General features: G+C 42.0%; 2 protein-coding genes across 2 annotated transcripts; one reads left to right on the top strand and one right to left on the bottom strand.

The window, feature by feature from the left end:
• Window positions 1–2915: 2915 nt before the first annotated feature.
• slc25a55b (solute carrier family 25 member 55b) lies at window positions 2916–5874 on the top strand. The gene is made up of 9 exons (XM_069660493.1): window positions 2916–2985; window positions 3510–3635; window positions 3814–3869; window positions 3951–4041; window positions 4133–4251; window positions 5004–5199; window positions 5287–5444; window positions 5547–5622; window positions 5715–5874. The coding sequence occupies exons 1-9, from the start codon at window positions 2963–2965 to the stop codon at window positions 5872–5874; spliced, it is 1005 nt and encodes a 334-aa protein (XP_069516594.1). The 5' UTR covers window positions 2916–2962.
• A 2760-nt stretch (window positions 5875–8634) lies between these two features.
• On the bottom strand, window positions 8635–20733 carry LOC138590279 (CD9 antigen-like). Its single transcript, XM_069660891.1, has 8 exons — window positions 20577–20733; window positions 14524–14626; window positions 12010–12107; window positions 11829–11903; window positions 11654–11737; window positions 11502–11558; window positions 11317–11400; window positions 8635–11227 (listed from the first exon to the last, which is right to left on the bottom strand). The coding sequence occupies exons 1-8, from the start codon at window positions 20643–20645 to the stop codon at window positions 11162–11164; spliced, it is 636 nt and encodes a 211-aa protein (XP_069516992.1). The 5' UTR covers window positions 20646–20733; the 3' UTR covers window positions 8635–11161.
• Window positions 20734–23628: the final 2895 nt, after the last annotated feature.

Below are 23628 nucleotides of genomic sequence, written 5' to 3'. Positions count from 1 at the left end.
AGTGGACAAAACCGATACACACAAACAGAACAATGTAGCGTATGCAGTACAATGCAATGAGGAATGTGAAGACCTGTATATCGGGGGAAACAAAACTTCCCCTTTACAAACACATGGCCAGCTCCTCAGGTCAGGACTCAGCTGTCCACCTACATCTTAAGGACAAAGGACGCTCCTTTGAAGACCAAATCAAATCCTGGCCAGAGAAAACCACTGGTTTGAAACAGGTGTTAAGAAACCCATCTACTGTAGGTTGGACAACCCTCACTTAACAGAGCAATTCAGATTTCATTTCTCTGCCCAAACAGCAGAAACCACACCCATACTTTGGATCATGAGAACTCCAACAACCCACCAACACCGGAGGGTGTTAACGACTCTCATTGTTACTAGGCCAACAGCACAGGCTAACGACTCTCATTTGATTACATCTATTAGCACACTAAAGACCAGTAGAGGGTTACATTTCTAGCTCGGTCCACCAGTCAATTTAGAAGTGAAGAAGCCTTGAGACCAAGACCACTTGGAGGGATGGCTCTTCCGAACTTCAGGTTCTATTATTGAACTGCCAATATTAGGATTTTGAAATACTGGCTTATATTTGAAGCCCTTGATCCCCCCCCCCCCTACGTGGCTGGCTCTGGAGGCCAATTCTGCCAATCCGGTCTCACTTAAAGCCCTAGTACATGCACCTATTCAATCATCTATTTCTCCCTATACCAAGAACATGTTGGTTAAAAACTCCTGCAAGATCTGGGGTCAGTTTAAACGACATTTTGGCCTCCAGTCAGGATCTATCAATGCTCCGCTGGTTGCTAATCATGTTTTTCCTCCATCTCTAGTAGATGCCTTTTTGGTTTGGTCCAATTTGGGAATCAAGACCTTTAAAGATCTGTACTGCGATAATGTCTTTGCATCCTTCCGGGAGCTCTCAAATACATTCTCACTCCCTAAACAACAGTGTTTTTTAGATATTTACAGGTTCGCAGTTATGTCCACAATATGTTCCCTGGGTTTCCCAACCTACCCAGCGCTACACCCTTGGATAGTTTCCTCATACCTATTACAACTTTAAAGGGTTCAATTTCTGTTGTATATAACCAAATTCAGCTACTGCGCCCAGAATCACTGAACTCCATAAAAGATCTTTGGTCGGAGGATTTGGGGGAAGAAATATCAGATGATCTTTGGATGGAGATCTTAAAAAGGGTACACAAATCCTGAATTTGTACAAGACACAGGCTTATTCAGTGTAAACTTATACACTGTACCTATTATACTAAAGCTTGCTTAGCGAAAATATATGAGATCATTCCCCAGCCTGTGATAGATGTCAACAATCTCCAGCAAATCTTATTCACACATTTTGGCTCTGTCCATCGCTATCTAGATATTGGATGAACATTTTTGATACCCTGTCTGATGTTATCAGGGAGAAAATTGAGGCTGATGCTTTCAGTGCACTGTTTTTGGTGTGGCTCCATCATTGCCCTCCCTCCACCATCAACCTTATTGGCCAGATGTCTAATTTTGATCAACTGGAAATCAGCAACACCTCCTTCCCATACCAACTGGATAAGAGATATCCTATATTTCATCAAATTAGAAAAGATTCGGCTTTCAATTCATAGCTCATCTAATAAATTTGATGACATCTGGGGCCCCTTTTTCCAATATGTCAAAAGAACTAAATTCCCCCATAGTGAATTAGTTATTTGAAAGGGTGATAGTTGTTTATTTATTGAAATGTTGGTGATGTAGTACTGCAGGTTTCATTATGTTTATAATATCTGATGTATGTGTATATGTATTTATTTATTTTTGTTTTGTTTTGTTTATTTTTGTTGCTGTTTATTTCTGTCTTGTTGTTGTTGTTGTTGTTGTTGTTGTTGTTGTTGTTGTTGTTGTTGTTTGTTTCAGATATTTTTTTATTTGAGTATTGTTGCTGGTTGTACTTTCTACTTTTCAAGTTGATGATTATATTTTTATAAAATGTCACTCTACTACAACCTTAACTTTGACACATTGTTCTAATTGCAGGTACATTTGTATGCTTCTCTGCCAGTAAACAACCATTGTATGTATTTCAAAAATTGAAGTGAAGAAGCCTTTCAGGTGAGAGGTGAGAGGTGAAACGTCTTCAAGAACGTCAACCAACTCCATTTGCTCTTTGGATTAAACGCTGGATGGTGGGATCTTCAGTTGTTTGGTACATTAGTGAATCCGAATGCTCTATATCTCTGACGAGAGTAGACTCTAACTTTGGGCTTTCAAATGTTGTACAAATGTAAATTTTGGAGGTCAAAGGTCAAATTCATTATGACCTCAAGTTTGTCAAAATTGGCCAATTTGTCCACTTGAACTCATGAGGAACTGATGTAGAATTCGGGGGTCAAAGGTACACAATTACCATTTGGGCTGTAAGGTTATGTATCTAATCTTCATCACAGGTTATTATTTTAGTTATTATACTTGAATAAGTGTTATCTTGTGGGCACAAGATCATTTTCTATCACCTTTAAAGACTTCAATGACTCCATACGTTTAAGAAACAAAGAGGTTTATATATGAGTAAAACTAATCACACATTGTGCAGTCAGCTAACTTATCCGATTTCTAAATGATGTAACACGTCTGACTTAACCCTGATCAGAAACTGATAGCTCCTGGCACTTTCCCCCCTCACAGAGTTAAAAGTTGTGTCCTTGGAAGCTGTGTGACTTGCTTTCAGAGGGGTGAAGACGTGCAGGCTGCAGCACTTGGCTGGCGATGCAGTGGGTGGAGAGTAAAGTCGAATTTTATCCCTGTATCTGCAGGGCTGGACCTGCCTCTATATATATAACCCCCAGCTTCTTTCTACTCTTGCCTTGCTCAGAGTCTCTTGGGGACCCTAAGCCTGCTCTCCCTCCGCGTCCTCCTCGTCTGTGCCGACCAACCTTTGCACCCACAACATCCAAGAACCATGGCCCAGCAACAGCAGTATAGGTAAGAAGCTGCCCTTTCCATCGGGACAGTTAATCCTCTTGCGTGAACTGGCTGCTCAGAGAAAATTATAGGAATATAGCATGCTTTTATGTTTTATATTTCAATCATTTTATAAAGTAAACAGTTCAGGTTTGTGATATTTTTCTTCTCCGCCGCTTATGAGCTAAATTATAGATGCATTAGTATGAATAATGCTTCCTGCATAAATGTGAAGCTTTGATTTACTCTGTGGACAAGTTATTTTTGGATGACCAGATTCCCAGAGGCAGTCACCCAATACGCAGAACTGTTGAAATGCTGATGCCTCACATACAGTATGCATACACTTAAAAAAGCATGATGAATTACTTCCCTGTGCATATCATATCTTTGATCGTTGATCTTGTGTTTTCAATGACCGAGCCACGTTTTCAGCAGGTTAGCCACCTCACCTGGCAGAGCCTCACTTTACTCCGCTTGTAGAAATGTGGTGAGAAAATGAATGACTGTTCTGCGCCTGTCTGTTTTGACTTGCCCTTCGACAGCCTCCCAGCCAAACTGATCAATGGAGGGATTGCAGGCATGGTGGGAGTCACCTGTGTGTTCCCGATCGACCTGGCCAAGACCCGCCTGCAGAACCAACGCAGCGGGCAACAACTCTACAAGAACATGTAAGAACCACATCCTCCATTGAAAAGATCACTGATGGTTTGTCCCAGACCTTGTTTAAGATATATTGAAAGCCCTTATACACTCAACTTATTTTGTAATAGCTGAACATAATAAGACAACCTTCTCCTTGCATAAAGCCCTGAAGTGTTTCTCATAACATTTTTTTTTTGCATTCAGGATGGATTGCCTCATAAAGACAGTGAAATCTGAAGGCTACTTTGGCATGTACAGAGGTAAGACTAATTACACTCTCCAAACTGATCATTTCTATGTGTTTTTTTAGAGTTTGTCAACAAGAATAATTGATGTTGCAGGTGCTGCAGTAAATCTCACCTTGGTAACCCCAGAGAAGGCCATCAAACTAGCAGCTAATGACTTCTTCCGCCACCAGTTGAGCAAAGATGGGTGAGTAGCAGCACTGAAAGAGATACTTTTTTTTGGAAATGTCATTCATTGGTTTTCAACTCCCTATGTGTCTCATATCTCTTTCTCTCAGTAGCAGGTTGACAGTTTTCAAGGAAATGTTGGCAGGATGCTGTGCAGGCATGTGCCAAGTCATCGTCACCACACCCATGGAGATGCTCAAGATTCAGCTGCAGGATGCTGGAAGGCTAGGTAATCACATCTGAATAGACTACCAGCCCTCTGCCTACAGCTTGTTTTGAAGGTGTTCAACAGTGTTTCAAGATTAGAAATACACTGCCTCGTTATAACCCTTAGAAAAGAAACCAGTCCTACATAGTAATGCACTGACCAGCTATGGGCAGTTACTTATGAGATACTTAGGCTAAGGGTAGCTTCAGGGCAAATAAACTCCATTGTTAAAGTCCCCACCGTATCAAACTAAATGTTTAAGAGTTTTTAATCACGTGTCTTGCACTGATCCTCCCCTAAATGCCAGTATCAAGCCAAACAATGTACCGGAGCGCAGGACCCATGAGCCAGATAGTGAGCTAGCACCCGTGTTTGCTAACTTTTTGGACACTCTACTTCTTCTTCTTTGAGAGTGCCAAATCACAGCGGGATGTGACACACTTTAGAGCTATTGGCTGTTGTAAATGCAGATCAAAATCTGTAAAAAGTTATTTCTAGTATTCCTTTCTTTAAAGGGCCGGAGTACAGGACCAGTGAGCCAGCTAGCGAGTTAGCGCCCATGTTTGCTAACCTTTTTTTTTGCCATTCTACTTGCTGTTCTTTTGGAGTTTGCAGTTTTTGAATGGCCCTTCTGCTTGTGTAAAACTGGTTCAAAACTTACATCAAAAAGAAAAAGTATTACAGATGACATGAAACTGTACGTCCTTGCTGACACTGCAGCTAGAAGCTACTGAAAAAGTGTTAACTTAAAGCGTGCCTCCTGTGTCTGATAGCGGCCCAGCAGAGGGTGGTACCCAGTGTAGTAACGACTCTGAAGATGGGAGGGACCAGCGCTGTCCTTAGCCGTTCCTACAACACCAGCCCAGGGCCTCAAGTCATGCGAGTGTCGGCTACAGAGATCACCAGAGAGCTGCTGAGGACCAAAGGAGTCACAGGACTGTACAGGGGTCTCGGAGCCACATTGATGAGGTGAAATAAAGCTTGCTTTTGCTTAACTGGTTTTCCATCATTGGTCAATGGTCTCTTAAGTGCTAACTTATTTCTTGGCACTTTCAGGGACATCCCATTCTCCATGGTGTATTTCCCACTTTTTGCACATCTGCACCAGCTCGGCCAGCGTTCCTCTGAAGACCCATCTGTGCCCTTCTATTGGTCCTTCATGTCCGGCTGCCTGGCTGGATGTGTTGCTGCTGTGACTGTCAGCCCTTGTGACGGTGAGTGATTGTATATATACGTGAATCTAAACAGATAACTGGTCAATGTTTGGGGAACAGTGAACTGAACTTCAGTTTTACTCTTTGGCATGTCCTGTGCAGTGGTCAAGACAAGGCTGCAATCGCTCAGAAAAGGAGCTAACGAAGAAACCTACAATGGAGTGGTGGACTGTGTCAGGTAAATTCGCCATACAGTAATGAAACATACCTTTAGCTCACCACGAATGGCACAGTTTACATGCTAACACTGCGCTTTCTCTTCCATTGCAGAAATATCCTGAGAAAGGAGGGTCCTGGAGCCTTCCTCAAAGGTGCCAGTTGCCGCGCCTTGGTAATCGCACCGCTCTTTGGCATCGCCCAGGTTGTGTACTTTGTAGGAGTTGGAGAGTTCCTGCTGGGGTACACCCCCTACAACATCTACTCTGCATAAACAAGCTGTTTCTGAGTCTACCACCTCATTAAATGACAGGCAGCTATGCCCTGGGTATATCCATGGACCCAGCTCTTTGTTACTGTGTACCTTTTTTATTGCTGGAGGGTTTCTGAGTAAAACGCTAAAGGGACCACACAGATACCATTTTGTTTAAGATGGTTTCAATTTATACCTTTAGCATGTCTATTAATTATTTAAGAGACAGAAATTGAAACTTGCCTGTACATATGGACTTTATTGGAGCTTATTCTAAGAAAAAAATAGTGTTAGTCTAACATTGACCATTTTACAAAGGATAATGTTTACTGTTCTCTTGTGGCATCACGCCTTTCCCCCTGTTTCTGTATATTAAGTCCCTATCCCTCTGTATCAATTACCCTCCAATGTAACCCTAACCTGTATCTTCCCTTCAACTGCTCCATTTGGTAACCACAAGACATTGGCTGTTACACTTTACTTGAATAGCTTCAATCCTTTACAGGGTTACATGTGAAACAGGGCAATGGATATTGGTCCTTGTAAATGTACATAGTGTATTTATTTTTAAAGCAGATATCATTAGGAAAATAATTTCTCTCCTAACACGATTGTCAAATGATAAAACTGCCTGTTTGGTAAAAGATCGGAAAAACGGATTGTTCAGGTGGTCGATGCTTTTGAACAGAAGAAACATTTGGACTTCCTGTCCAACGGGATGCCACAGGGATCCTATCTTGTACCACTTACTATTTCAAGCAGGGGTTTTCTGTGCTTCTGAATGGGAAACCTCCTTATCTACACTGCTTTATAGGTGGTCACAAGACTGTAGCTAACCTGAGAGGATTTCTATTGTTTATTTTTCAAAGTTGTGGTTTCGGTGTTTGGCTTTTTCACTGGGCACTGGGAATCTTCCCGTGGCAGCCTGTTCAATGTTTTTGCAACTTGCAAGCCTCTGCAGCTAAACAGCTCAATAAGGGCCAGACTTTACTGGACGAGACTTTACTAGCTGGATTGGTTGTGCTTTTGGGACCAAGTCTTCTGAAAAAAGTGCAACATGACTTACAAGTAGCCACTGTCTCTAAGTTGACTGCGGTTGTCAATGACTGCGCTTGTCAGTTTAAGTACACAGGAGCCCGTATGAATGTATCCTGGTAGGCAACTTGATCAGAAAAGAGTTTGGCAATGGGCTGCACTCTCTCTCTCTTCTTGACATGTCATCGGTCAAAGTTCGCTCAATGATTTTATCACTGTAAATATTTATCATGTTTTTTTATTTTCTCAAAATAAGTTGAAACATTTCAACATGTTCAAAATGTTTCAACCAGTTTTGAAAGCAGTTCATTTTAGAATGACACGTGTAAATACAGATTTCTCAATCCTGAATAAATATGTTTAAATGCAGTGTTTACTTGTGTTATTTGTGAATGGCATATTCTATTTTACAGTCACAAAGGTGGAACTCATTTGCTAACAAAGTCTAATTTTTTCTGATGCAAGCTTAAGAGATGTTACTCTACTCCTCTAAACATGATTCACTGGCATGGATACGTTTGTGGCGGTAAAAGCGCTCATGCTGCAGTGTTGGGGTAACTGTAGCCTGGGTAATCCTGGAGCCTCTGCTGCATCGCATGCATAACTATCCTCTCGACTACATCTTCAGCTGTCTGTTACGCTCAAGTGCAGAAAGAGGAAACTCTGACATGAAACTCATGCAGCTAATCCTGGAAACCTACATAATCGCGTGAGACATCAAATATAATCAGGTGGGAAGAAATCCAAGAGAAATCCCTTCAGTTTATATGTTTGAATCGTTTCTAAAACAAGTCTCTTTTCTTCACAAGCTGCTTTAAAGCCACACTTTGCTTATAACTCTCATAAAGTCTAGCAGATACTTCCTCATACTGTGTACTAATGTAATTAGTAGGATTGGGGTTCCAGGGGGATCACCTGATTCCTTCTAAATATATACCTACTACTACAGTATAAGCTGCTACAGTAGATATATTTAACAGTCATAGATGTGTGCTGAGGGGATTTATTTTTTATGCTCCTTTATAAAGAATAGACAAAGTGTTTAATGCCTACTTTTTTACGTATACCAACCTGTTTTCATTGGCAACAAACAGAGGGTGTAATGCAGTCCTAGAAAGGACCGAGTGTGTGTTAACACACTGGTGTATTTCCAGCACCTGAAACATGCAGCCAAAAGAGTATGTGACCAAGGTTGTGTGTGTAATGGTGGAAGAAAAAGAGATAACTTAACAAGTTGTAGGACATATATATAGATTCCATGTACTTGTTTGATTTGAAAACCTTGTAATAAAGCAAACGTTTGTTCTTGTGTCGGTTCCAGTGAAAGACGGGGTTAGGACAGTGGTTCCTAAACTTTTTCTGCAGGTAGATGAAAATACTTTTAAGCCCCCCTACCCCTCACTGTACTTTTATCTGAAAAAATCAACATGCTTATCTTTGTGTGCAGGATGTGACATCTTAACTTGTTCGGCTTCATGCTATCAGACGCTAATACTTAGAGGCACACTGTGGTCTCTCTTCATTACCCAGCCTTGTACAGGTGAAGCTGAGGGAGAGATATGACTCGTCATATTCCCTTGTCTTTGGGTTAGTAGCTGTAACGTTTGGTAAAGATTCATCATCAGCCTTACGTTTACCTGGCTGACCTTTACCTTACACAAAATTGGCGCGCCCCACAGTTTGGGAATCACTTTGAAAATATCAGAATGTAAACCTCTGGAATGAAAAACAACACAACAAACGGTGTAAAACTTTAACCTTTATTAAACTTATTAAACACCTATCTTCCTGAGAAGCCTGGAATGGTATTCAAATAAATTAACACACAATCAATTACAAAAAGGCTCGACTGTGTACAGAGTGTCTTTTTCCGTGCACAGTACTTTACATCTCCAGATTTGCACAAACAAATATAACTGAGGGAGAGAACAACAGCTTTGTGGATTTGGTTGCACTAAAATGTTCCCAGTTTATCTTATTTTTACTCGTCAGAGTAAACACTGCCTACTGTCATCCTAACAGCCTCATTGATAACGAATTTGTTGACGTCGCCTTACTCGTGCCTCGATACACTTACATGTAAAAGAAAACAGACTTTTGCTCCATATATCTCGGAGATAAACAACATTAAGATAATTGTGTTAAGTCTCCAGCACAAGAGACTTTTGAAATATCTGGCAGAGAAATCTTTGCTTTCACCTCGTCAGCTCTCTTGGCAGAGACGACACAGTCGAGTGCGACACTTTAAAACAAACAAACAGCAATTACTCGTCTGATGTGTGTGACAATTAAACGCAGTCCAACTCTACAAACTTATGCACAACTTTTCCAAATATCTCGTGCTATGTTCAGACAGCCTGTGGTTCCGAAAGAGCTTGTTATCAAAGAAAGGCACGTAAAAGGAGCTGTTTTAGTTGTGTGGATTTGCTTTGACTATGGCAAGCACTGTCATGACTATAACACTGTACAACTACTAAAGCCTCTGTCTACACACAGCGTGTTTAAATAGTATCACATCAGCTACAAAATAATGTACAACTACAAGAAAACTCACACATATTTACATACCAAAATCCTGACACCAGGAAGAAACATTAACAGTGGCCTGATTGAACCTGGACTAAATGGAGGTGAGTCCAGGCTGGGAAAGTTATGGCAGAGAGTAAAACAGGGGTTGTTTCTGGTTTTTGTAAGTTGTGAGCGGTGTACTTTAAGGCACAGAGAGGGAAATAAGATGGAAGTGGGAAGAAGTTCAAAGCCCCGGTGTGGATGACTGATTTTCACAGCCTCAGTGCCTGTTCTCAGTTGACCGGCTGGTTTATATTTAGCATCGACACACGTCTGCATGATATTCTTAACACACAGTCAACAGACTGGGGGGCACTCTCTTACATAAGAGAGCATGTGAAGTATATTACAGAAAGAGGGAAGAAATTATTTAGTCATTTTCAAAGTTATTTTGTCTCAAAGCTTACCAGGATGTCTGCATGTTTAACTCCTTTATGACAAATCATGTACGCTTTAGATTTTTGCTGACTATTTCTAAAAGCAGGCTGCTTTTCTATCAATTTCTGTTATTAAGTAAATAACAAACAGCATAATTTGCTAAATTCTAAGTATTCATTGTTGCACATTGACCAAAAGATAAAATGTTTAAGTTGTTTGAAATAGTTCAACATATTGGGAAACATGCTTATTCATGAGAGTTAGCTGAGAAGATTGATACCATACTTGCATTGTATTGTAAGTTACAGCTAGCAGCCCTGTTAGCTTAGCATAGCTTAGCATAAAGACCAAATAGAGGGAAACAGCTAGCCTGTCTCTGTCCAAATGGAACAAAATCGGGTGTAAATTGTCAGAAGGTTTCAAAACTAGTTCACCATTACCCTAGTGTTTCCTGTGAGCAATGACAGGCTGGTTGTTTCTAGCCTTGTGCTAAGCTAAGCTAATTTTGACATGAGAGTGCTATCAAGTAACTCACATAAAGAAGGCCAATTGGCTTTTTCCAAACATATCAAACTAATCCCGTAAGAGAGTTTTGATTGTACAGTTTCTACTCTAAAGTGTGTCTACTGTATGTGTGACGGTGGAGTGCTTGGGCTGCGCTCTCGAAACATTTACTGGCCATTCCCTCTCTTGACACCCTCCTTTGACTCCACCAATCAGGATTCCCTTCGATTCCAGAAAACCTTTTTTAAGGCTGTGGTCTCGTGTGACACAACATTGCTGTGCTTGTGTGTCTGTGCGCGTTCATGTGTGTGTGTGTGTGTGTGTGTGTGTGTGTGTGTGTTCCTTTCTGCGCACAGATATGCAAACTCAGCTGCTTTCACCTTGGATTGCTCTCTCGGGCTAAAGTTTCCCACAGCCCCGGGGTCAGTGTCAAGGCTGTGTGAGAAAGCATTGACACTTCTGCGTCAGTATGTGGGTTCAAATTTGTAGTGGTTGTCAAACGGCCATGAGGAAAAAACTGATTTGACTGATTGTCAGGCCAACATCAGATATTATACAGTTCCCAGCGAATGATCTAAGTCTTATTAAAATGTGGTAAAAGATGGAGCGCCATGATTAAAAATAAATGAAACACAAAGTCTGTAAAAAATAATGATCAGATCAGGCCAGGACAGCTGGGTGGAGCACCATAGTAGAAAAAGAAATATTTTGAACACGGTCTATTTCCTGGGTCCCAGAGTGGATGATGGACAAAGGATGACATTTGACCTGAAGGCTGCACAGTCTTTGGGGAGCTGTGATTGGTAGAAGTCAGCGATCGAGCTTAGATGACCTCCCTGCTGTTGCGAATGGCACAACAGAGCACCATACTGAAGATCATACCAATAATCTGTTGAAAGAAAAAAACATAAATAAAAACATTCCCTAAAGAAGAATGCATTTGTGTGTGTTTTAGACTCATCTCAGATCGTGACTTACCATGACTCCTGCAATGCCGATGCCCACGTACCCGATGATGTAGAGCTTACTGTTGAAGAAGTCCTTGATGCCTGTTTCACAGTCCTGCACACCAAAGACAATAGAAGTTAGGACTCATTTATTTGAAAAGGAAAGGGGCAGACATTTATTGCCGTCCTTATTTTGGAGCTGGTGTCGGATCTTACCTTGGTATCTGTTTTGGGATCAGTGCAGGGGCTCACTTTGGTCCCACAACAGTTCAGCTGAAAGCGGGAAGATAAAAACAGGAAGCACATGTAAACACAAATAGCTTTTAACTTGCAATTTTTTTCTGGTTTTGGAAGAAAGATTTACTTACTACTTTCTGGTATGACATGATCAACGTGCTATTATTGTTCTCATTGTAGGTCGTTGTGTAGAAGTTCTGGACGTCTTCGATAATCTATGTGAGAGAGGACACGAGTGAATGACGCGGAGCCACTTGGATGAATCACACTCATTTCACGACTCAAGCTGTAAAATAATAAATGTACCCTGTCTTTGTTTAAGAATCCAAACACCCCTGCTGCTACCTCGGCACCAAAGATGATCAGCAGGCAGGCAAAGAACTGGAAAAACACAGATGACAAGAAGTTATGTAAATAGGATAGAGTTAAAATATATGCCTATTTTTTTCAAAAGTTCAGTCTCACTCATGTATTTATTTTTACTCACTGAACCCAGCAGGCACTGAGATTCCCGAACAGCTCCACAGCAGCCAAAGAAGCCCACCAACATCACCAGACTGCCAGCACCTATCAGGATGTACACGCCTGGAGGAACAGGAGGAGAGAAAGTTACCACTAAAATGCAACATTTTTGGCAAACATTTTCCATATATATCAATCCATCAACATAATTATGAAGAAAGTGCATTTAATGTGCTTATCTTGGTTGATTTATCAGCTAGTTTACACAGTCAGCAGCAGGGGGCAGCATATATCTGCAAATGTAAGCTGAAACAGTCACAGTCTATAGGCTGCCAAACAGAGCTCATACACTTCCATTAACATTTCAGATGTCTTCTGTATTCAGTTAAGTAAAAGGCGGCACATCAGATTTTGTTTAGGCGCAAATGAGATGCGATGTAGCTAGCTTTGTTAGCGGTAGCATGATTTAGGTGGGACTCTAAGAAGAATCCTGCAAGTCCTCCTAGACGCTCTGCTCTCCTGTTAAGCATCTAATTACGAAAGGTACATCATGTTTAGGTCTGCAGGGAGGAATTCAACAACAGACTGGCTCCCTCCTCCAGTGAAATCGTGCAGGTGGGGCCTGTTGCGAGGCGACATCTCTGCAGAGGATAGAGCGAGAGAGGATGCAGCAGCCCCCCGGTGATGTGGGCTCAGGTGGGAGTGAAAGAGGAAGACGGAAAGACTTGATGTGACACAATAATTGAGTCTTTTCTTTTTGACGTTATGAGTTGCGTAAGGTGTCAAATGTTCCACTGCTCTGGTTTTCCTTTTGCTCTTTATCTGTGGTTGTGTGAACTAAAAAAAAAAGAGAGTAGTTTTGTGTGGGCTTGACGCAATAGGTACGAGGCATAGCAACTGTTGAGCACCTTCTGCTGTATCTGTGGGGACAAAACTCTCACTGTCAAAGCCATGTGTGGCTCTAATCTCTCCGAGGACCTGACAGAAGCCACCAGTCCAGGGGCAAACCACATGGACAGCTGAGTCTTACTTCACACACAGAGGGAAAGCTAGAAATGGTAAACCTAGATTTGCACATGCACACTTGCTCTTTCTCTTACACCCAGGAGATCACTGTTTGTGTCCTGTGTGTCAAACCAACAGTCACCTTTGGCATATTATTTTATTCTTAACTTAACCAGCACCTAACCAAACTAAATGTTAACTTTTGGTAAGATTTGGTCACAAAAACGACCTGTTTGGGAAAAGATCATAGTTTGGGCTAAAATAGATGCAAGTCTCCTGGGTAACAGTCCGGAGTTTTGCTCATTCATTCCTGACCAGCTCCCTTCCTGGCTCATAATCCTGCGTTACACATACAGCATGTGACAGTTTCACAAACCTTTGGTTACCCTCTAGACATGCCCAGAAAGAAGTGATGAAATAGCTGTTGTAGGAAAACATGCAACACTTGCCTACCATTACACACCCCTGTCAGTTAACAGAAGCAACTCAAGTACCAATCAGAGGGAGGACAGTTTAGTCTGGAGCCTGTTTGAAGACTAACATTTAGATTACTGAGGGCAGAGACTGATTTCATGTGATGTCTCATCTTCCATATAAGTCCACATTAAGTCCTCCCCACCCTCTCGTCTCTCTTTCCATTTGGGCAGGGTGATTGAGTGAGCGGAGGGTGGTTAGCAGCCCTGTGGTTTCCCTTGTGCATTTACGCTCAGTGTACTGAAGTATTTTGCTGTTATTCACACTCATATCCGGTTTGAAGGCGCACACACATACCTAATGATCGAAAAAAAAAAAAAACCCTGAACACTTTTCCACAGAACACAAATTCTGTAGCTATTTCCGTGCACTTCTGCAGAGTGTATTATGTGTGTTTGCATGGAGGGAAGCCTGTTGTTTCACTTGAAAATTGGAAGGCAAAATAATTTGTAACATGTCAATTAGCTTTTTTTCAGCACCCCGTGAAGCCTCAGAACGACCGAGATAAGAGGAACATGGTGTTCTGATTTCCAGGTGGTACGAAAAGTGGAACTGATGAAACTTCAAAATAAAACTGAACTCTCTATGATGAGTTTAGAACGGTTTCTCTGCAACAAAGACAACGTTTTGCAGGTGTTTTAAAGTAATAATCTCAAAGATTTTTATTTAAATAAATGTCTATTAAGTCACTCTCTATTGGATTGGGTGTGTGGTGCGTCTTTTGCGGATAAAATCACAACTGGCGCCCAGTTAGTGACTACAGATACAACTTCAAAAATAAGTGAAAATCCAAAGAAAAAGAAAAGAACAGTCTACAAAGGAAAGCGTCGGAGGAAAATCAAGAGTTACAACCGGAGCCAACCGAGGACGTCACACGTGCAACACTGTTCTACATATCTGGAAAGTGTGCTCCCGCAGTTACCATTTATCGCCATATGTACCGCCAAAGAGAACGAAACTGAGATCTTCGAGATTACAACTTTAAGATAAAAAAAATGTTTTTGCGACATCGGTGAAGACTCAACTGCTGAGGTCAGCTGACATGTGTTTTGGTACTCACCAATGAAGAAAGTGTCTGGTGCCTTGTCACCATTGAGCAGAGACACAGTTTCTGGGTCAAAACGCAGCCACAGTCCCACGGCTAGAACGAAGGATCCCATCAACTGTAGAGAGAAAAGACAGCATGACTTGTAATACGACTGATGTGACAATTTGGCCTTCACTCATGCTTATATTTCACAGTCTACCATAATCATTAAAATTGCACAGACAGTCCTTGTTTTGAGAAACACACTCGGTAACTATTGATATTTTGTTGTTCCATGCTGTTGCATGTTCTTATCGTTTCTATCCTGCTTCAGATCTGACATCATTGGTGTTTATTGGTTCCAGCATTCATCTCACACGCAACGCTGTTTTTCATCTCAAGCACGACAATGGCCGTGAATGTTCTCCAGGCCGTCAGAGGGCTTGTGCTCTTGCTCTGCATAAATGTGATTTTTTCCACATAAATGAAGCAAACGGTGCCGTGGAGTTTCCACTTGTGGCCCTCCACCCTTTGCACTCGGGCAAAGGAGGCAGAATTTAAATCATATTCAGTTAGGCTAAAAACTAAATATTTTGTCTCTATTGTCATAATAAATTGATCTGCTGTGTGTTAAAAAGCAAAAGAGCACATGAAAATGTAACTTTAAAACAACTCTCAGCAGTTTCAGGCCTCCCATTGGGGATAAAATGACCCTCTTGGCTGCGGGCAGCAATGTGGCACCTTGAGCTTTAACAGGCTCTCCTGTTTGTTGCTCATATTTTCCCTCATCTAAACCACCATCAGTAATACATCAACTCAAATCACACTCGCTGCAATGCTCTTGCTCTGAGGCAAACTGAATACAGCAAAACTTCTATTCTCCGAGGAGGTCAGAAGACCTTGAAGTTAGTTCTTTTTTCCCTGATATCTGAGATGCTTTCAAGGACGGAGTCTGTGGTGGCCGCTCCACTGACAGATCAATACTGAGAGGTTTTAATGATCACTGAGCCTGCGCCCCCTGAGGATAATCCAGCCTAAAAACCTTCTGAGCTGAGCATCAAAACAACAACACAGTCTCTATGTGTGTGTGTGTGTGCGGGGAAATAAAATGATTTGACTAAATGGAGAGTATTTCACAGTCACATGGTCTCTGTGTCCTAGATCTGAGAGTTTAGAGTGTTTTTAGCGTGACTGTTTGTTGCTATGTCCTCGAGCTCTGTTCGGAAAATGTATTCAGAGAAACAAACCCGTTTGCCAAGTTAAGACAAAAACAAACTGTTTCACGTTTGTGTTGTAATTTTACTTTGCGACCTCTTGTTTACCAAACCTGCCCTTTTCTGCTTTAGCAATTTCTCTTTCATTCCTCATCCTCTGTATTTCATCCTCATCCTCCCTGCCGCCACTCCTCTCCTCCTCCGCTCCAGGTTATATTTTACAGTGCCGGTCTGAAGTAAAGCCAGTAGCTCAGTTGTAAAGCATCTGAATGGGACAGGTGTTGGAAAGGCGGCTTCCTCCCAAACTGAGGATTTAGTGTCATGCGTGGTGATGTATGGGACAGCTGAGCCCTCGGGGTTTGAGGATTAGCAGGTCCAAAGTGATAAAGCACAGTGAAGTGAGGGCTGTTCATGTAGACTTACTGACCCAGTCTGGATTAGAGCGGAGAGGAGCTCTGGATCTGTTTAACACTGGTATTTGTCTGAACACCTGATGGTGCCATGGTGTTGGTGGAGGTGTGAAGTGAGGCCTGCTGCCTACTGAATCGTGTGGGAAGTAGAATATAATAATAGAAAGAAATATAATAATGTTTTATAAATATATATAAATAAAGCAAAATCACTCAACTCAAAAGTTAGCCCCTGGCTCTTGTATAATATTATTTACCCAACATATTTATTTTTACCCAACATTAATCCACCAATGAGACGGAAAAAAGTCAAATTAACAAGCAGAAATCTGGAGACTCGTGAGCGAAAAGCCGCGAGAAAGTTGGAAAGAGACAGACGGACATTCAGGCAGGCAGACATAAAAACAGCAATAAAAATAGCAGATGCCAAAAAATAGATTGAGTAAAAAAATGACTAATATTAGCAATAAAAAACTATATTCATGATAATACAGTATAAGTATGATATTAAGTAACATCTTGTTCAGACTGGTAAATGTCCCTGTGCACTATAATCATATAAAGCTCAAGGACTTTGTTCGCGCTGTATGCAGGAGCAGGTGGTTGTACCAGAGCTCAACCAAACCTCATTACAATTACGGCTACTTTTAAAAGCCTTTTCAAAATTAGGTCCATACATGGATACCACACTGCGAGCTCCCGCTAAGTACATTCTCAACTCTGGCACTCATCAGCCTGATGATCCCAAAGGTCCCATTAACCTCCCTGCTTACATACCTCCCTTTTTTACCCCCCCCCCCCCCACCACTTTAGTCCACCATCATTACCCCGTCTGACACCAGACGCACCCCTCCCTTCTCCGTGCCTTTCTACCTCACAAATCTACACCCCCCAGCTCGCCCCCTGACTTATCTCCGTGTTCCCCCCGCCTCCTCTTTCCCCCCCCTCTATACCAACCTCACCCAAAGGACAAAGACCCACTGTGTCCCTGCGCTGTGGCGCACAAAAGGAGGGAAAGAGGCAGGAACAACGAAAGAGAGAATGAAAGAAGACGTTAGAGGATCTGTCATCTTTTTACTTTCTCTACAGACACTGTAGAAGCATCATGTGCAGAGACATGTGTCCCACAGAGGTCTTGTATGGACTAAATATCTCTTAAAGAAAGTGAGAATACCAGCAACTCAACATTTTTCTGTCCTCACCCCTTATGAAAGATTTTGTGTGTCTGGATGTTTCTAGACAGCGATGGAAATCTCTCCGTTGAAGCTTTATTGAGGTTCTTTTACAGTGCAAGGCCAACTTTTAAACAGTGCAGTTAAATCGTGTTTTTGTGAGGGGAATTTCCATGAGAACAGGGACTGAGCTGACACAAAGCTGTGGTCTTGGTCAGAGACAGTCTGTGGCATCATTCACTTTCCCCGTTTCGAGGGGAAAAATTGCCTTCATGTAAATTAAAACAAAATAAGTGTCTGAGAGAAAAACAACTGTAAATTACTTCTTCATATCCAGCAGTAATTAGTGAGTGATTCAAGCTTTCAAAAATAGGCCTCTGTCTGGCGTATGTTTGGAAAACAGATGCAAGCGCACATTAAAAATGACGGGCAGAGGGAAAGTGTAAATAGGAGGGAGACAGTCATGGGTGGAGTAAATCCCATTGTACTCTGCCACAGGCAAAAGTGGGGGCGTGTAGTGGTCACATCTACCTCCACAACACAGACAAGTGTCTTTTTAAGGCTGAAGAGTGGAGTGATATTTTGTGTCCACATTGATTTTTCGGTCGGCGTACGTCACAAGTAATATCTTTTCTATATTGGCTGTGGAGAGTTACAGAAAGAACCTGAATTACCAACCTTTGAAATGTGTCAATTTTAAAAGAGAACAAATGTCCTGCAATAGAAAAAGCTACCTCTTTATTATTTTAATATATAAATATTCATCAATCTTTTTTGTCGTGAACTTTATTGTCCACAACAGAAATGGTCAGACATAAACATCACTGGTATACAACAGAAACAACAGGGGACCCAGGACGGTGCCTGGGGGGGATGCCACAAATCACACTAGTCGCAAGTAGAAGGCTCTTACCAGATACATATTAAGACAGAACCCCTTTACTGGGAACCTTTTCAATAAAGTTATATATTGTATTTAAGGGGCAGGAACTTTTGAACTTTGTGAAAATAAACATAAAACAGAACAAAGAATCTCTTCCATGTGGCATGCAGTGTTAGCTGGATACAATTTAAATACAAAAAAACTGACCAGCAGACTCAGTGGAAAAGTTGTTAACAACTGGAGAACTGTTTTTCAAGAAGAGCCTTGCACATGGTTAGACATTGCTTTCCATTAGTGACTTATTATTTTTCTTTAACTCACTAAATTCTTTAATGAGAGTCACAACACTATCAATACATGTTCCTACATGTGCCCGATGAACACTGTGGGAAAGCTGCTTCATACCGCGATGTTTACCCCTCACTGTTTATCTCACAGGCTTAATATTTGACTAAATAGGGCAGCCAGTGAACCATAGCGCACGCATATAGACCAGACAAGCCAGCGAGGTATTGATTTACTGTTGCAAGCTTTTGTATTTTTAACCATCCGTGTAACATATACAAGAGATAAGCCTGCATTCTATTATTGACAGGAAGCCCTGCAGGGATGTCACTACATCATGATGCTGTGACACGAAGTCCGACAGATTTATAAACACAGAGCCACTTTGTAAGCACTGATTGATGACCATGTTTACTCAAATGAGGATGGTTATTACCTAAGTGTATCACACGCTCCATCAGCAGGTTAAAACAACTTCAGTTTTGCAGTTAAAGTGTCAGCATGCCCCACAGCTCCATCACCCAACACTCCAACAGCAGAGCCACCAGCCTGTCCTGCTTTACTCTAGGGGGGATTTGACAGCAAACACATCTGCCCCTCCTCCATCACTGGCTATCATCACACACACTCCTCTCATCATCCCTCACTACACCATCAGCAGAGGGGCTTTGATAATGAGCAGAGGGAGAGATAACTGTTCATTTGTAGGTGAAAGAGTTCAGGGAATGTGCAGAACTCGGGTACCAAAAAGGAGTTTCCTGTTTGACACGCTCCCACAGAATATCCCGCCATCCCCATTCGGATCTATTTTCTATCTTTATCTGGGTCAAGTTCATGCCAACTGTCCCTCTTTTGCCATGTGAGCGGGAAGCGCACACACGCACATGAATATCCCTCTCAATCTCCCAATGACCCTTTTCCCTCCTGTCACATTCGCTCTCTTCCTTCCTCTCTCTGATCATTCACTCTTTCCACCGATCATCTTCTGTCCAACTGTCTGTCATGTGTCCATCCACACTCCCAATAAAATTCCAGCTAAAGCCACACCCTTGCAGTTGCTGAGTGAGAGACGTGACAACTTAATGATGAAGTCCGGTGGGGCTGCTGTTGCGTTCAGGGTCCCTGCAGGCTCTGCTGCTCAGCCAGGCAGGAGCAGCAGACTGAAGTTATGCTATTGTCCCGCTGTCACAATGGATCCATTCACGCTGCACTCAGCGCCTGATCCACTCCACAGATGCTTGTTGGAAAATCGCTCCCTCTCCCTCTCTCTCGCTCTCTCTCTCTCACACACACACACACGCACACACACATACACAGATACACACAAAGAACAGCCCCTCTGAGGAGTAGGAACAGGGGGGACACATACAACCACAAAGGTTATCCACCAACTTCTTGTAGACTTGAAATTAGTGTGTGTATTTATAGAAAATTCTATTTTTCCTCTAATTGGATGTCAGGTTTTATTTATAAGACACATGTGCAGGGCATGTATGCAGGACACACACACACACCTTTCACATCCACCTGACAGTTTGTCTTGCGTAAAGTAACTCTTTTGTGTCCTTCTGACAAGTGCTGCTTTTTAACAACTGTAGTAGAAGAAGAGGCAGGTGGGTGATCTTGCCCCCAAGGGTGGCTTTAACTTATCAATCAGCTCTGCACCGTTTGTTAATGAAGCTGTGTCGTAACTACTGAGCTTCTTTTCCATTCTGTCTCTCAATCCCTTCCCTCTCTCTGTCTTTTCATTCAGTCTTCCTTTCAAAAACACGCTTCCCCGGGAAAAAAGGGGCGGGTTTTTCCTCTGTGGAAAATCTGATTTGAGTCCGGTGAGCTAAGAGAAAAAAAACACTCTAGCTGTCACCCTTTCCGCGCCACGCACAGTAAGTGAGTAAGTAAGTAAACCCACGCCGTCTGCAACTAAATACAACACACAGGAGTCCGAAAAGAGCATGAATGCGAAAACTGTAAACAATCTCAGCATCGTAACTTAAATAACACGTGGGTGTGGAGGTCAGCTGTGAGGAATGGCTGCTCTGCACTGCTGCACTTGCTCCGTGCGTGTGAGCTACCTTTACGCACAACTTGCATCTCAAAAAGCACAAAGCGAACACGCACTTACCCAGAATATAAAGTTGAACACGAACAGCAGGTATTTCACGCACTTCATTCCTCCTTCCACCTTCCCCATTTCGGCTGGATGTGTCTGTGTTTTGCAGTTTAGCACGCAAAATGTTGCTCTGACGGTTGTTTTGGCTCCGTACACTTTGACAATAACGGTCCACCCTGGTCACAACACTTGTGCATTAAGAGTCTCTCTCTCTCTCTCTCTCTCTCTCTCTCTCTTTCTCTTACAAAGACACACACAAACACACGCACGCAGGCGCGCACAAACGCCGGCGGTATCCGCTTAAACTCTTTCCAGACCGCCCCTTTCAATAATACGGAGGGGGGCCGAAGGGGGGCTGTGACTACACGATGGGGACTTGGCAAATGTTTTGCCAACGTGTTGTTTCCTTGTGACAAAAAGTCACTCCTTACATTTAAAGTAATATTTAATGCATCATATTTAAATAACTGGGATTATACACCAATGGGATTTTATTTTACACCAAAATCTTTGTTCAAGATATGCACAGTTTAGGCTTGTGTGAAACACCTTAAAACACTCAAATACATGGGATTTATTAGAGTACAAATAAACAAACAAATCATTACCTGAAGGCCGACCAAAACACAAAACACGACAACACAAAATCCCTGCTGAGCTGAAACAACAGAAGGAGAAAAGGGACAAACAGCTGTAACGATAGTAAATCTTGATCATGTTTATCATGAGATTACAGCCCACATCATTTTACAGACTTACTACAAAGTCAAACCTCATGCACAGGGCAACAAGGTAGAGTAAAGTAAAAAACAAGCCTCAGTACAGGAATGTATAATCATATTAGATAAGAGGGTTTACTCAATTTCCTTTTAGAAGATAAACTGTAATGGTGAGGTGTTGAAGTATTTCCCAACAGCAGTAGTACAACACCCTTCCCCAAACTGCCTCTGTGCATTTAAACCAGTTGTCTGTGCAGCAATAAACTGTAAACCAAAACTAAAAGTGTAAAAAAAAAAAAAGAGAGAGAAAAAAAGGGGAAATTACCTATTACTTTGTCAACAGAACTTGTTCTCAAAAATCATTTCTGCTTCTCTCATTTTGCTGCCTGTGCCTCTAATTTAAGTCTTGAGTGATGAGTTCAAAAGCTTCGGTTGATTGCTAATGTCCTCCTCGTTCAACTTCAGAGTCTTATTTTTATCCGAACTGATGACAAAGTTTCTTTGAGGAAAAAAAATGATTTTTTTGTGGTGCTCATATCTCTCTGAATTAAAAGCACAGTTGACGTCTTATTTCTAATTTCGTTGTCCAACCTTGTGCAAAGTAAAAACTACACACAGACACGATACAAACTAAATCTACTATAAATGAGATTGAAAGCCCCTCTCCTGGATTTCCTCCCCTCAGTGTCTTCTTCAGCAGCAGCATCATAAATGTTCAACATAAATATTTCCCCCACAACCATGGAGAGGAGAAGGGAACATCCAAAGGGCAATTCATTTTATCACCGGGAAATCAGGCCCTGCTGAGAAAATGTCCTTATTGAGAAACAAAGCCGTCTGCCGAGCTGAAGTCTGGAGAGAAGACGGAGCCGGACAGGAATGACATGACGGCGAGAAAAGGGAGCAAGTGGCCAGAACAAATACTCAACGGATGTAATCATGTGAATAATCACCGACATGTAGCTCTTTTCAGCACTTTGCACATTTGTCTGTCCTGGAATGATCCATGAAAAACTCTCAGAGCAACTAAGTTTGTACCGTGGGACTCATGAGGGAATAGTTGAGGACTCAGAGAAAACAACATGGTTTAGTTTGGACACTAACCAGAGTAGTGCCAAAAGAGGAAAGGCTGATAAGACTGGGAAAAGGCCACTGTGTCCCAGCTTGTCGGTTATCGGGGGCTGCTGGTGGCTCAGCTGTTACGTGTGTCCAAACATTTGAAGTAGAAAAATGCGTGCAGGTCATAACATTATATACATCCCAGCATGATACGTAACAGATCCATCCATGGCGTGTGCAGTGGCTCTGTTCTTTCAGCCAACAGATACTAACATAGTTGTGTTGGTAAGTATTTTCAAAATAAGAGTCCCTGCTTTCTCTTTCCTTTATAACTGGGTGGGATCAGTAATAGCTGTTGTTCTGCTACACCCATGTTTGGGTCACGGCCTGGAGCTTTTCCTCTGCTCTGAGGTCATTATTGATGGCAGACTTTGATATCGGTTGGATGCAGAGGTCAAGAGGTCAATTAAGCTGTAACCAGAGTGTAACATTTTGATTAGATATTTTATGCTTTTGTGGTTTTTGACAATAATATGAATTAATCTGTGATCATACAACTTGGTGATCGCGTCTGACATCATCGAACAGACTAGCAGTGAAAGAGACTTCTATCAGTGGCATTATAGCACCATCTACTGGTCACACTGAAAACCTGCACTAATATGTTTTCAGGGAAAGAGGTCTGAGAAGCAGTGTTATTAATTTATGTATTGGAAGATGTAGAAGTAGGGTTTTAGATATGTACAAATGAGTAGTAAGTTGATTTTAAGGTGCTTTGACACAGCTTTTGAGTGCTATATATTAATTGTATTTATGCAGGTCCATGTTTGCATACCTGACTTGGAAATTGCTTATAAAAAAGGATACATTTATGAGAATAAATAATGCATTGGCTGTCTCATGTCTCTTGTGAAGGTGCCCATTTTGCAGCTAGAACTCAGCTCCGTCTTTCTCTCTTTAAATGCTGCTAACCGTCTCCTATTGAGTCGCAGCTACAGCAGCAAAGCTGAGAGTAAAAGGGAATCAGTTAACAAACCACACTTCCTTTCACCTCTTGAAAAAACCTTTTAAACATGTGGCCTTGCCGCGATGAGGTTTCCTGGCAACACATGCAGAGCTGAATAACATGGTGTATGATCTGTGAAGCAGCAGCAGAAGTATTGAAGGTGAGAGCGCAGCCTGGCACCCGGGGAGGGTGAGGATGTGAGGAAAGGTGAAGAAATCAACTTTCTGTAACAGCTCTCCATTACCGCTCCTGTTCATTTGGCCCCAACATTTATCATGGA

Source organism: Semicossyphus pulcher, unplaced genomic scaffold (assembly GCF_022749685.1).
Source record: "Semicossyphus pulcher isolate SPU_LCO1_2020_fin unplaced genomic scaffold, fSemPul1.0.p SCAF_13, whole genome shotgun sequence".
Taxonomy (NCBI): Eukaryota; Metazoa; Chordata; class Actinopteri; order Labriformes; family Labridae; genus Semicossyphus; species Semicossyphus pulcher.
This window is presented reverse-complemented; position numbering and strand designations above follow the sequence as displayed.